Source organism: Siniperca chuatsi, linkage group LG8 (assembly GCF_020085105.1).
Source record: "Siniperca chuatsi isolate FFG_IHB_CAS linkage group LG8, ASM2008510v1, whole genome shotgun sequence".
NCBI lineage: Eukaryota > Metazoa > Chordata > Actinopteri > Centrarchiformes > Sinipercidae > Siniperca > Siniperca chuatsi.
The window spans coordinates 27,822,891-27,836,471 of NC_058049.1; the positions used below are offsets into that span (position 1 = coordinate 27,822,891).

Consider the following 13,581-nt stretch of genomic DNA (forward strand, 5'->3'; position numbering starts at 1 on the left):
CTCATCCTCCTCCTCCAGATCGTCTTCCTGATCATCTTCCTCTGCTCCCGAGATGGATTCCTTCTCGGGGTCCTCCTCCCGGGACATTGCTTTTTTGTCCTTGTCCTTTTCCTTTTCCTTTAGGTTGTTAATTGTTATATACCTCCGTTATGGTTGTATGTGAGATGCTTGTGTAGTACAATGTACACAAAGGGATGGGATAATCCCTGTAACGTTCATTAGTAATAGTAAAAATAATATGTATCCCTAGGGAAAGGGAAAGGGAGAGAGAGAGAGAGAGAGAGAGAGAGAGACAGAGACAGACTCTGGACTGCTTTTCTGGTTATTCTATTATGTGTGTTGTGTAGTTCGCTTCATCAGCAGGGGTCAGGGTGACCCTCATTTTTGCCATGGGTAGGGGGGGTCACGTTGACCCTGAACATATGTCCCGGGTCAACGTGACCCCATTTTTTGCTATGAGCAGGGGTCTACGTGACCCCAGAGTTGCAGCGGCTAGGAAGAGGGGGATCACCGTGACCCCTTTTGTCTTGTAGTTCATGAACCTATTTCCCCGGGTCTCCCTGACCCATTGGCTGTCTTTTTGCTATGGGCAGGGCGGGGGCAGGGGTCACCTTGACCCACTGAATCGCGGTCGCTATGAAATGGGGGTCGCAGTGACCCCGTTTGTGATTTAGAGCGCTTCATCATCAGGGGTCACCCTGACCCCCTTGTTACCCGTCAGTCACACACACACACACACACACACACACACAGACGGGTCACTTGGACACGGACCGCTAGGGGCGCACGAGGGTTAACATTACCTGACACACAAATCATGGCTGGAACGGCTGGAATAGTGTGTGGCCCAGATATAAAATTACCTGGATCTTCCGCATCATGGGGCCCACAGAGCAAGCACACTAGAGATTCCGCCGTCCTAGCCAGCCAACTTCCGGTTTAGCCCTCCGCTAACTTGAATGGGAATAAAATGATTTAATTGTGCGGCTCTTCTAGACTTTCCACATGTTATCAGACCAAATGGGTCAAATTCTGATCGTGAAATGAGTCATTTCGTGGGACGCTCAAAAAATGTATCCATCACTTTACAGCCACTCTTTCACAATCTAAGTCTATGGAGAAAAGAATTTCTGGGCCCCTGTGCATCACATGACAGACCCAGAAGTTATAATGACACGGTTTGGCCACTATGCCAAATGGGCTTCAAAGCCCGGCGCAGCACTACCAACGTTTTAAACAGAAGATTTGCCAAAAACAGTGTTTCCCTCAACCAAATAGATGTATTTGTGAGTCAGAGTTAATTAATTTCTGCTTTACAACATGTAATAGTTCAACATTTGACCCATAGAATGGGTAACATTACATAGGCCTGCCTGAAAGATAATTTCGGATACAGTCTTTAAATATTGGTAGGTGAACCTAGCACTGTTCTTTAAGGGATTAAATAATAAATGTTATGTTAAAACAAAAATACATGGTACTCAAAATTAGGAAAATTCAAGCAAGTTCACCTTTGTATCACCAGGTGTATGAAAAACATATGAAATTGTAGTAACTTTGGATTTATGTATTGCAAGGTAAGCTTTTACCATTGCAGTAATTCACTTAATTTGCATTAACAGAATGTAATAGCATTGTTTTTCGTATCCTTTCTCAGACATCATCATCTCTTAATATTGATCCTCAAATCACAAAATACTTGCAAATCAGTGTACAATATATAAAATACCAGAATACTTGTCTTTTACAAAAGTCCAATTCATTCAGGTGACATTTTTTACTTGTTCATCTCGATAGCAACACGAAATACTACACTATCTTTAGATAAATAGTAGTTTGAGATAGCAACAATGGCAAAAATACACACAAACTAATTACATCATATGATAAACAAGGCATGTGGATAGATTTTCTTTATGTTGGACTTTATTTTGTAGTGTATGAACACAGATAATTAAGATAGAAATGTGGCTCACTCACTGTCATTCTTTCCTGTAGTGGTAGATCATCCATTATTTTCTGCCTAAGTTACAAATCACCCCTATGAAGCTCAGGATATACACTACTTTACCAATTTCAGATATTATAAATGTATGTATCGGGCCAGCTGAATTAGTTCAAATGACGAATGAGCTAACCAGTTTAAACAGATATTAATTGTTAAACTCAACACCTCAAAAGGAGCCCTGTTAAGTAAACTGCAGCCGCTGTGTAAAGCAATTGACATACAGTTAAGTGAAGATATAGACAGTGAAAACTGAGAAAAATGGTAGTAGTTTTTCATCATATCCTAAATTTATAACAGTGGTAAAATCAGACGAACAGCACCTCAAGCCAGAGACATGTCTCCTCTAATTTAAACATTTGGTTTCTTGCATAGTTCTTGTGTTTACTTAGCCTTTGACCTAGATGTTACTATGCTTCATATGTCAGTATTTCATTTGAATGCCATATAAAGCATAGTGACATCTAAAATATCTATGGTGTGGTTTGCAGCTGCAGGGGATATCAGGTGCCACAGGTAGAGGGGTGTTTCATTGTCCAGAGAAATTCATCTGTATTATCACTGTCCAGTGCGAGCCGCTTGTCTCTTCTGGAACTCCTCCAGCTCCTGTTTGTACCAATCAGGGGCTTCAGGGCCATTCTTCCCCGTTGGCTTGTGATCGTAACCATAAGCAACCGTTAGCTCCTCATCTTTCTGCACAGCCCTCAGGGTTCGGATACACTTGATAGGCCCAAAACAAGGGTGGACAAACCTTCACAAACCAAAAATAAAAGACATTCAGACAAGAAACACAACCATAATTAATAATAATAATTTCACCATGCTTTCCTTATGAGAAATGTTAAGATGTTAGACAATAATTCACTTTTAACATATATAATTTATTTTCCTTTTTTAAAAGTACTTTTGGGGCATATTATGCCTGTATTAGAGATTTGACAGGGTAGAGATGACAAGAAATGAGGGAAGAGAGAAATGGAGATTGACATGCAACAAAGGTCCCCAGCCAGCCTTGAACCAGTGATGTTGAGGTTCATGGCTGGCTCCTTAAATCCTAAGGCTACCCCATATATCGATTTTCTGTGGAATCATATAATATATAAAATTACCATATTGTGGTATAATTTTTACAAATTTCTATTATCTAAATTATTTCCGGCAAATTGTCATATAAAACTGCCTAAATTAGTTATTAATGTTGCCATATCATAAGATATAGCTCTATCAGAAAACGATATTATTAATAGCCGGCTATTAATTTCTTTCATATAAGACTTGTTTCCCTGTGACAATAGAAGCTCATACTAGCAGCCACTTAGCTGCTAACATATCACTGAGGTGTTCATAGTTTACTTGAAGTTACTGGATAAAGAAATTGTGGGGGATTGAACTGAGGCAAATTGTGGGGGATTGAACTGTTTACTTACTGTCAGTCTTTATTTTGCTGCTATGGGAAGGAAACTGACCAAATTTTTTAATTAGATTTTTTCCAGTTAAATTATATTTCACTGGTTAGTGTTTGCTAGGAACTTCATGTTTGCAATTATTGCGAGGCCAATTATAAAGTAACATGTTTTCACTTAAAGGGAACCTTTATTTTAAAAATCACTATTAAACACATCTCCAGGAAAAACATGCAGTCAAGTCAATTCAAGCCAGTTTTATTTATATAGCCCAAAATCACTGATTCTATTTGTGGGGCTGTCACTGCACTCTGACCAACTGGTGCGTTATCCTAGATGTATATATACATTAAAAAAAAGAGAGGATCGCACTCAAAACTATGTCATACATATAAATTATAGTTATTATTATAATAAAGTTTACTTAATCATCTGTCTGATAATACACAAAACGTTTTCGGCCATTCAGCCTTCATCAGTGTGTACAAATGCAGATTAGCATGGTGGTTTTGTAATGTTCTTAATAAATATTATTCAAAATTTCTAATTGACTGATATGAAAATATGAGTTTTAATGCTTAGCAACGATTGACTTTGAGGTTATACTGTATACCAGGGATGGGAAAACTTTTTGACTCATGGGCCACAATGGGTTCTAAAATTTGACAGAGGGGCCAGGCGGCCTGTTCCTGCGTCGACTGCTTGCGAGTGTAGTTGGCATGCTTCGTAGCAAAGTGACGGCTGATATTGTACTCTGAAAACCGCGACAGTTTCTTGGCATATTAGGCATACAGCCTTTGATCGGACTTCAGTGAAAAAATATTTTGTTGTCCACTCCGTATTAAACAATCGGCGCTCACTATCCACTTTTCTTTTCTTTGATAAGCTAATTTTTGCAGAAGGGTTCATAAGAGAAGAAGAGAGTAATACACGTGAACAAGGTCAATGTAGCTGAAGAGCGCCATCTTTTGGGGAAACGTGGGCATTACAGGGGAAAGGTAAATTGAACAAGGTTTACCCGTACCTATTTTAATATAATTTGGTATCGTTCAGTGGGCCGGATTAATAAGCCCAACGGGGCCCGCAGGCCGTAGTTTGCCCATGTCTGTTATATACGATACCAGTCTGAGTGGAATTGCGATGATTGTATTCATCGGTTGACTCTGTGTAGTTCCATTCTGGGCGAGGTCGCAGTGATTAGTGATTGCATTCACCTGTTAACTCACCTGACCTGTTTAAGTAGGATCATATCTCTGCATTTGTACACACTGATGAAGGCCAGCTGGATGCAAACTTTTATATCTAACATCACTTTTGCGGTATGATTTTGTTTGCCACAAATACACTTCCATAAAAAGTCAACTGGACAAGTAAATTTAAATGTAACATTTTGCATTTCTCCTGGTACACCTCTTGGTAAAGTTCAGTTTTACACAAAAAAATCAGTGTTTGCACGCCTGAATCAGGAGCTGAGTTCCATTTACATCTTAGTTCAGTTACTTTAGGTTTAAGTTGGTTTGGTTTACTTATCTTTAGTTGAATGTAAATATAATATAAATATATTTTAGTTAGTTTTAGTCAAGTTAGGTTAATCCAACATGGACGAGTCCAGTCCTTTAAAGTAAAATTTGAACATCTACAATTCTGTTGAGGAAGATTGTGATTCAAACGTAAACTCCAGAACAGCTACTTCATGAACCTTGTGCAGAGATTGTTCTGTCAATTACTGTTTTTAAGTTCAAAAATGAACTTTCAATCTTTGTTATGTGGATGATACCCAATTAGATCTATCGATCAAGCTGAAGAAGCTAAGATGAAACTTATCAGTTAGCCAAACTTCAAGCATGCCTTAAGGACATAAAAACCTGGATGATCTGCAATTTTCTGATATTAAACTCTGACAAAACTGAAGTTATTGTAACATCTTCGAGACATGTTATCTAAATATATAGTTACTCTAGATGGTATTGCCCTGGCCTCCAGCACCACTGTAAGGAACCTCTGAGTTATCTTTTGATCCAGAAATGTCCTTTACCTTTCACATAAAATAAACTTCAAGGACTGCCTTTTTTCACCTACGTAACATTGCAAAAATCAGGCACAGCCTGTCTCAAAATGATGCAGAAATCTAGTCCATGCATTTGTTGCTTCTAGGCTGGATTATTGCAATGCCTTATTATCAGGCTGGCCCAGTAAGTCCCTCAAGACTCCCTTAAGTTTTGTGTTTTCTCGTCTCTCTCGTCTCTCCTTCTGTCACTTCCAGCAGGTATTTCTTCCTCCGGAGCTGTAGAGTCTGGATCTATGATTGCGGGCCTCCTACTGCTCCCATGTTCCTGCTCAACACCCACTTTTATTATTATTATTTATTATTATTATTATTATTATTATTATTATTATTATTACCACTACAATTACATTATTTATTATTTTAAAATTCTGTGGAATTTTGTGCTATTGTTCACACACACACACACACACACACACACACACACAAGGAAGTATTTCCTTGCCATGATGGCCCAGTAATCAGTAATCAACTCTTAAAGGAAGTTTTTTCTTGCCACTGTCGTCAAGTGCTCACTCATGGTGGGAATTGTTGGGTCTCTGTAAATAAATTATAAAGAGTACGGTCTAGACCTGCTCTATAGGAAAGTGCAATGAGAACTGTTATGAATTGGTGCTTATTCTTATTTTGAAAATATATAACTGTCTTCTGCTCCTGTCAGTTTGTACTCACGGGTCATATTTGCAGTTGGGGGTGAAGGAGTGGTTTGCCTTGTGACCCAGAGAGGCACAGTATCTCTCTGTCTGGTCAAATGGGTGAGGGACGTCAATCACCGTATCCTCGTCCAATGAGATTGTGTTGCCATTCAGTGCCCAGTCTCTGCTGTCCACCTGAGGAGTCAGATGGTTTAATTAGCAAAAGTACTGCAAAAATGACTTAAGAAAACTAAGGATCACAAAAATGTAAAATTTTCTCATTTATCCAATACTTTTAGCGAAATATTTCAACCACTTAAACATTATATTACGCTAATAATGTTAACTGTTTAACCACCATTACTGTTGCCATTTGAACAGTTAGCTTAAAGTACTAGTTTATCCATTACTTTAAGCTAACTGTTTCACCTGTTTGTACATTACTTAAAACTAACTATTTTAACTGTTTAACCATTATTTTAAATCGCTATTACTTTTAGCTATTTCAACATTTTATCCATTACTTTTAGCTAACTACTTCAACTTCTCTGCTCTGCTTTATTTGCACTCTAAACATGTCAGATATTTAAATTGTAATTTCTATTTTTTTAAATTAGTTTAGCTACTCCACAATCTGGGGTAGTACCCCTGTTTGGGAATCAAGCCCTTAATTATCTCTTTATTTACTTGTGCTCTGTGCGTCATACCTCAGAGTGTGTGATGCGTACTCCATTATAAAAAGCCATCACAGTGTCAGTCTCAGCATCTGTCTTGGCAAACAGGCCCTGTCCTGCTCCTCTGATCATAGAGTCTGCCACAAACACCCTGACACACAAAAACAATATGGTGACAATATGAAGAACAGTCTTGTGGCTCTGCCCCAGTATCATTCTAATTCTAATAGTAAATTCTAGGAGAGATGTAATTTATCAGGCTAGCAGTCTGTGCAGTACAAAAGGTCTTTACACACAGGGGTTGTTGTTTTCATGCGATTAATTTGTACGTCAGTATATTCTTTTGAACTTTTGTTTTTGTCATGAGTACTTTAACACAGAACACAAATATTAACGCGGTGAAAAAGCGATGTTGCCATATATGAAAAACTGTGCTCTCATTTGTGAAAGTAAACCTTTATTTTGTATTGTGACATATATGTCAATAGTTTTTCCCCTGTGGGAGTTCCAGTCACAGCAGAACTGATAGAAACTGTGTTTCTATTCCTCCGTAATTATTTGGGCCATCTTTGATTGCAAGGGCTAAATGACACCATTTTATATTAGCCTACCAACAATGAAGGAGAGCCGGCAGAAGATGGGGAGAAAAATGCCAAGGCATATGCAGAGCTAATCCAATTTCTGGATGACAAAAGTTTGTCGCTGATAATGGAAGAAGCGATAGACAATGGGCGGAAAGCGCAAAAGATTCTGAGAGACTATTATGCTGGCAAAGGTAAGCCACGTGTATATAGCTTGTGTACAGAACTGACTTAACTGCAAAAGTCGACTGACTTTGTGACTGAATACATTATACGTGCAGACAGCCATTACAGCATTGAGAAACGCTGGTGAGACATTGAGTGATGGCCTGCCAGAATCATTCAAACCTTTTGCTATTCATGTCACGCAAAGTGAGAAAATGCAAGGCAATGCTTTTTGCTGAATTCAAAACTAAACTACGGAGCTATGAGGACACTGAGAAAATGCATGCCATAGCATCTGATGACAACGTCAATGCAGAGTGCAGCTGAGTGCGGGACCCGCTTTGGTGAGTGCAAGTGACTGGGGAACTGAGAGTGCGGACATAGCGTGCTTCAGATGTGGCCTGAAAGGACACAACGTGAAGTCAGTGAAAAAGCACCACATATCGAGACACAACCTGCACCCGGAAACAGCGGTGGGAGGACCCACGAAAAAGTTTCCGAGGAGGTGAGCAGTAGGGAGTATGCATTCCAGATGAGTGACGGGACCAGGGTGTGATGTCAAGGTTACAGGTCTGATGATGGATACAACTTTGGGGCAACTTTGCATATCATCACAGATGTAGCAAAGTTCAAGAAGGTCAATGACAGTTTCCAGCCCAAGACACTGCATGGGGTTGGCTGATGGCACAAGGTGCAACAAAGTCGCAAAGCGGAAGATGCGGAAATCTGGCCTCATACCCACAGGACATTTTCTGTAAAAGCAGCTACTGCAAACGGAACGTCCATAATCTTAAGAAGAAACCAAGTTATTTAAGTGAATATGTATCTGGCGAGGAGAGTGATGATCAGGATCACTGATTAACATAGATTATTGGGGTGGCTGTGGCTTAGTGGTAGAGCGGGTCGTCCACCAATCGGAAGGTCAGCGATTTGATCCTGGCTTCCCCCAGCCCACAACGAAGTGTCCTTGGGCAAGACACTGAACTCCAAATTGCTCGTGCCTTTGATGTGTGAGTGTCTGTAAATTAAAAATGTGTTAGTTTCTTTGGACTGATGAGCATCTGCCATCAGTGTGTGAATGTGATATGTAGTGTGAAACGCTTTCAGTAGTCGGAAATACTAGAAAGGCGCTATACAGTAAGTACAGTCCATTTGCCATTATTGTTACAGATTAATGTGTATCCCTATATGTACCCCTAACATTTAGGGAAGCTGTAGCCTCATCTAACTCGAAGGAATGGGTTAATGCGATGGATGAAATGATGCAATGGCTGAGAGAAAATGACACATTTACCCTAACCAACTTGCCATTCAATCAGTCAGTCACTCAGTCAATAATGAATGGATGAATTAAAAAAAAATAACTGAATACAATTTTTTTGAGTGTCAGTAAACAACTCACTAACAGAGGAAGTGTAGGGTTCCTCCCCCTAGGGCGCTGTCACCTCAAGGTGGGTGGAATCCTGTGCCAAGAGGCTGGGACCAGCCTGTACACCAACAAGGGAAAGCCAAGTCTAAACCACGGCTCCCTTCTTTTTACAACCAGTCAGATAACTGCACATTTCTATTATAAAACCCTGTGTAATGTTAAGAAGAGCACTCTTTTCTAGGACGTTGGCTTGCTGACTGTGGTTTACTGAATAGAGAAGATCCTTGTACAAGATGCTTTTGATCCTCCAATGCTTTAATAAATGACAAATTGAGAAATAGACTTTCTTTGGACTGTTCTTCCACAAATAAACGAACGCGGTGACAATACCAAATCAACTTCAGAATAAAAGCAGACCACCACAGTGTGTCACTCTAGCTGCATTTCAACCGCAGGAACTTTCCCCAGGGACTAGGAACCTTTGGAGGAACTCCAAATAGAGTGCATTTCCACCGCAGGGACCAGGGTCTAAATTAAATACCGGGGACATTTTTTACCCCACAAAAGGTCCCTGCTCTGGGGGTAGTACTTTTCAGAAGTACCAGGACTTTCGGGGTGGGGCTTGCTGTGCTGGTTTGACTGTCTGGATCGATATGTTGCTGGGTCACAGGCCAGCCTTGTCTAGCGCAGCGGCTCAGCTACTGCGCTGCTGAAGCTGTGGTGGAAGACACACTATGACTGTAGCATTCCCGGCTGAACAGATGCATCTTACTCTCAGGAACTGATGTTTATAAAGAATTTAATTTCCAAAAACACCGTAAGAGCTGAATAAAAACAACAAACAAGCATTAGACATCTGCCTGCAAATAGTATACAAATATCCATAAATATATAAACGAATACACATTTGCAATTAATTGGCTTAAATCATAAATAATGTGTAAATAAATCACATTTTAGCAAACTGGCTAATGCAATAACCTATATGAATTGTTTTAATTACAACAATCTCCTTTTAGAGTGCGATGTTAACTACGTTACATGAAACACCCGAGTTAACAATCAATTAATTTTGGTAAAATGGACAATCTCAATTTAGAGAGAAAAACGTAAATTAATTATATAAAATTACCAAATGAAGTGCTGATTTACTGTAAACAATCTATCTGGAGTGCAAATCAAGAGAAACACTGACGAGGCAATAACAACATTAGCTAAAGAATGATATAGCTAAACCAAACACTTCAAAGTCCTTCAAAGTTTACCACACAACATAAAACTAAAACGGTACCTTGTGCCCTTCAGCCAGGAGCTAAGATGTAGAAAGAAACCTTTTTAAAACAAACATTTGTACAGTGAGTACCCAAGGGTTTATCCTTTCTCTCTTAACGTTAAATCAGAATGGCGCTTCACGTAAAAAGAGCGCCAATGTACACAAAGAGTGCTGCTGCACTTCCTTTTCCAGACTTCAAAATAAAAGCATGTGAGGTAAAAAATGTACACTTAATAAAACAAATAAAAATACAATGTCCACATTAAGTATGCAGCAAGAATTATTAGTCAACCAAAAACAAACAAAGTAACATTTGGTTCAAGTTCAATAATAAAGTCCTTTCTTGTGAAAGCCTTTCTCAGGAGTTCCATGGCAACACTGCCCTCTATGGTTGGAGGTAAAGATGACGACCTACTTCAGTGATTGGGGATTCAATGGTCATTTACACTCCCACCAAATCATGAGGGATTTGTATGACGTTAAGAAATATAAATTACAAATGATTTTTAAATTTTAAAAAATGACCTTTAACTCAGAAACGGACGAAAAGTGCCCATACTATGTTGAATGAATGCTAGAATTTAAGTAATATAATGAAAAGGATACACTTGGTTGCTACTGGAAGCAGTTAGACGGTCTCTAGCAACAGTATCAGCTTCTGGACTGGGCGTTCAATGACAGACAGCTTGTTGAGACGACGACCATCCTTCTCCAGATTCCGGTCACCAAGGCATACTTTGACTCTTCTTACAAGCCCGTCTTTATCTGTAGTAGTCTCTGTAACTCTGGCCAGCCGCCACTCATTTCTAGGCAGACCATCAGCCTTTTCCATCACAATATCTCCTACTCGCAGGTTTCTCTTTGCTCTGTGCCAGCGCTGCCTGGTGGCAATGTTGGAAAGATACTCCCTACGCCAGCGACTCCAAAACTGCTCTGCGAGGTACTGAACATGACGCCACCTTTTTCTTGCATAGATGTCTTCTCTGATGAATCTGCCTGGTGGTGGTAATGCTGGAACAGACTTCATAGTAAGCAGGTTATTAGGGGTGAGAGGTGCAAGGCTGTTGGGGTCGTTTAGGTTGTCAACCGTTAGTGGTCTACTGTTTACGATCGCCATAGCTTCAGAAAAGAATGTCCGCAGTGATGCATCGTCCAGTTTGTCAGAAGAGAGTGAGAGAGTTGAGCGAAGAACATTTCTCACTGTTCTGATTTGTCTCTCCCATACCCCACCTGCATGACTTGAATGGGGCGCATTTAGGACAATGTCACACTGCTTCTCAGCTAAGAACACTGTCAGACGATCAGCGTCAATCTCCTTGAGGGCATTTTTCAGCTCATTCTTGGCTCCTACAAAGTTGGTGCCTTGGTCACATTTGATTTGGCGCACTGCTCCCGTAAATGCAACGAAACAGCGCAGGCCATTGATGAAAGCATCTGTAGACATGTCATTTAGCATTTCGATATGAATAGCTCTGGAGCTGAAACATGTGAAGAGGAGGCCGTACCTTTTATGTTCTTTCCGACCCTGTTTAGTGACAAAGGGACCAAAGCAGTCCATACCACAGTATGTGAAGGGTGGAGATGGATTTGTACGCTCTGAAGGGAGGTCGGCCATTCTTTGTTCTTCGGTGGGTCTCCTGAGCTTCCGACATGTCACACAGTGATGTACATGGGATGCTACTGCTCTGCTCATTCCTGGAATCCAGTAGCCTTGTGATCTGATCTCATTAATAGTAAGGCCCTTACCTTGGTGCTTGACATTCTCATGACATTGAGAGATGATCATCTTTGTTATATGGTGATCTTTAGGAATGATCACCGGGTGTTTGACTGAGTTGGGTAGGGGTGCATCGCAAAGCCTTCCTCCCACCTTGAGTAGTCCGTCTTGATCTAGGAAGGCATCAAGATGATACAGCTTGCTGCTAGGTGACAGCTGGGCCCCTTGCTCAATAACTTGATATCCCTTGTATAGGTGTTTCTTTGTAGGTCTTTAATGATGATGCGTTTAGCATCTTCTCGCTCAGCTACCGTACTGTGACCGATGGACTTATCCCCTTTGGCTCGGCGAACAAGGCGAGCCAGAGCTTGGACAGCTCCAGACCATGAAGACAGCTTTGACAAGCGGTCTGAGAGGGTGACTTCTGTTGTTTCTGCACTCAGTGTCTGAGCCTGTTTCACTTCAGGATCTCCAGTCATTAGTGCTGTGTCAATATCTGCCACAGGAGGTATATCCTTCTTCCATAAGAATCTTGGCCCTGTCAACCAATTGGATGTAAGAATCTCACCAGCGTTTAAACCCCTTGAAGCATGGTCAGCAGGGTTCTCATTAGTGTGAACATATCTCCACTGTTGAGGAGTAGAGCTGAGATGTATCTTCTGCACTCTGTTTGCCACAAATGTGTGAAAGCGGCGTGCTTCGTTGTTAATGTACCCCAAAACTACTTGGGAGTCGGTCCAGAAGTGCTCTTCTAGGTCTGCATATTCCAGCTCCTGTTTAAGCATATTGCTCATGGCAACTGAGATGACAGCAGCGGTCAGTTCGAGCCTGGGAATAGTCTGGACCTTAATGGGAGCAACTCTGGATTTACCTATGACCAGGGCACAATGGATGTTACCTTCTTCATTTGTGACTCGTAAATAGGAACACTGGCCATATCCGCTGTTGCTCGCATCAGAGAAGTGATGAAGTTCTCTTTTTATGACCTTTCCAAAGTTTGCAGGTACATAACAGCGGGGTATATTGATCCTTTCCAAGTTCATAAGATCAGCCTTCCAAAGCTCCCACCTTGGCTGCAATTCTTTAGGAAGAGGGTCGTCCCAGCCTGTTCCGCTTTCTGCACATTTCCTGAAGCACTAATTTTCCACTGAGCACAAAAGGAGCAATAAAGCCCAGCGGATCATACAGTGATGCAACTGTGGATAGTATGCCACGGCGTGTTGCTGGCTGGTCTTTGAGGTCAACAGAGAATCTGAGTCTGTCAGAATCAATGTGCCAATGGATCCCTAAAGCTCTCTCTAAAGGGGTGTCATCGGTTGAGGTCAAGGGCTTTTACTTCAACGGCTCGTTCAGAAATTGGAATGCTATCCAGGACAATTCTGTCATTTGAAATAAATTTGTGCAGTCTAAGACCACCTGAGGCACACAGTTGTCGAGCTTCTCTTGCTACCTGGACAGCTTCTTCTGCGCCGGCTACACTGGTGACACCGTCATCTACATAAAAGTCTGTTGTGATGAATTTTGAGCCAAGAGGATACGTACTCTCATTCTCCTTGGCGAGATGTTTCAGACCATAGTTGGCGCATCCAGGTGATGAGGTAGCACCAAAAGATGGACCTTCATGCGGTATTCTTGTGGCTGTGAAGTTAAGTCTCCGTTTTCCACCAGAGAAAACGGAGGTAGTTTCGATCTGC

The 13,581-nt window shown here is 40.9% G+C and overlaps 1 protein-coding gene and 1 long non-coding RNA gene across 4 annotated transcripts in view; both read right to left on the reverse strand.

Moving 5' to 3' along the window:
- Positions 1-13,581, reverse strand: part of setd7 (SET domain containing 7, histone lysine methyltransferase) — a 56,240-nt gene that overhangs the window by 1,718 nt on the left and 40,941 nt on the right. The window contains exons 6-8 of one of the 3 annotated variants that reach the window (XM_044204980.1): positions 6,816-6,933; positions 6,146-6,303; positions 1,905-2,756 (exon numbers count right to left, since the gene is read on the reverse strand). The exons of 1 other annotated variant lie outside the window; for it this stretch is intronic. In XM_044204980.1, the coding sequence (XP_044060915.1) occupies positions 2,564-2,756; positions 6,146-6,303; positions 6,816-6,933 (469 nt within the window). In that variant the 3' untranslated portion in view covers positions 1,905-2,563. Of the gene's footprint in view, positions 1-1,904; positions 2,757-6,145; positions 6,304-6,815; positions 6,934-13,581 lie in introns of those variants that run through there. One more of the 3 variants, XM_044204987.1, reaches the window with a different exon arrangement.
- On the reverse strand, positions 9,528-11,558 carry LOC122880163. The gene is made up of 2 exons (XR_006378843.1): positions 10,189-11,558; positions 9,528-9,721 (listed from the first exon to the last, which is right to left on the reverse strand). It is a non-coding gene; the product is annotated as an uncharacterized LOC122880163 (long non-coding RNA).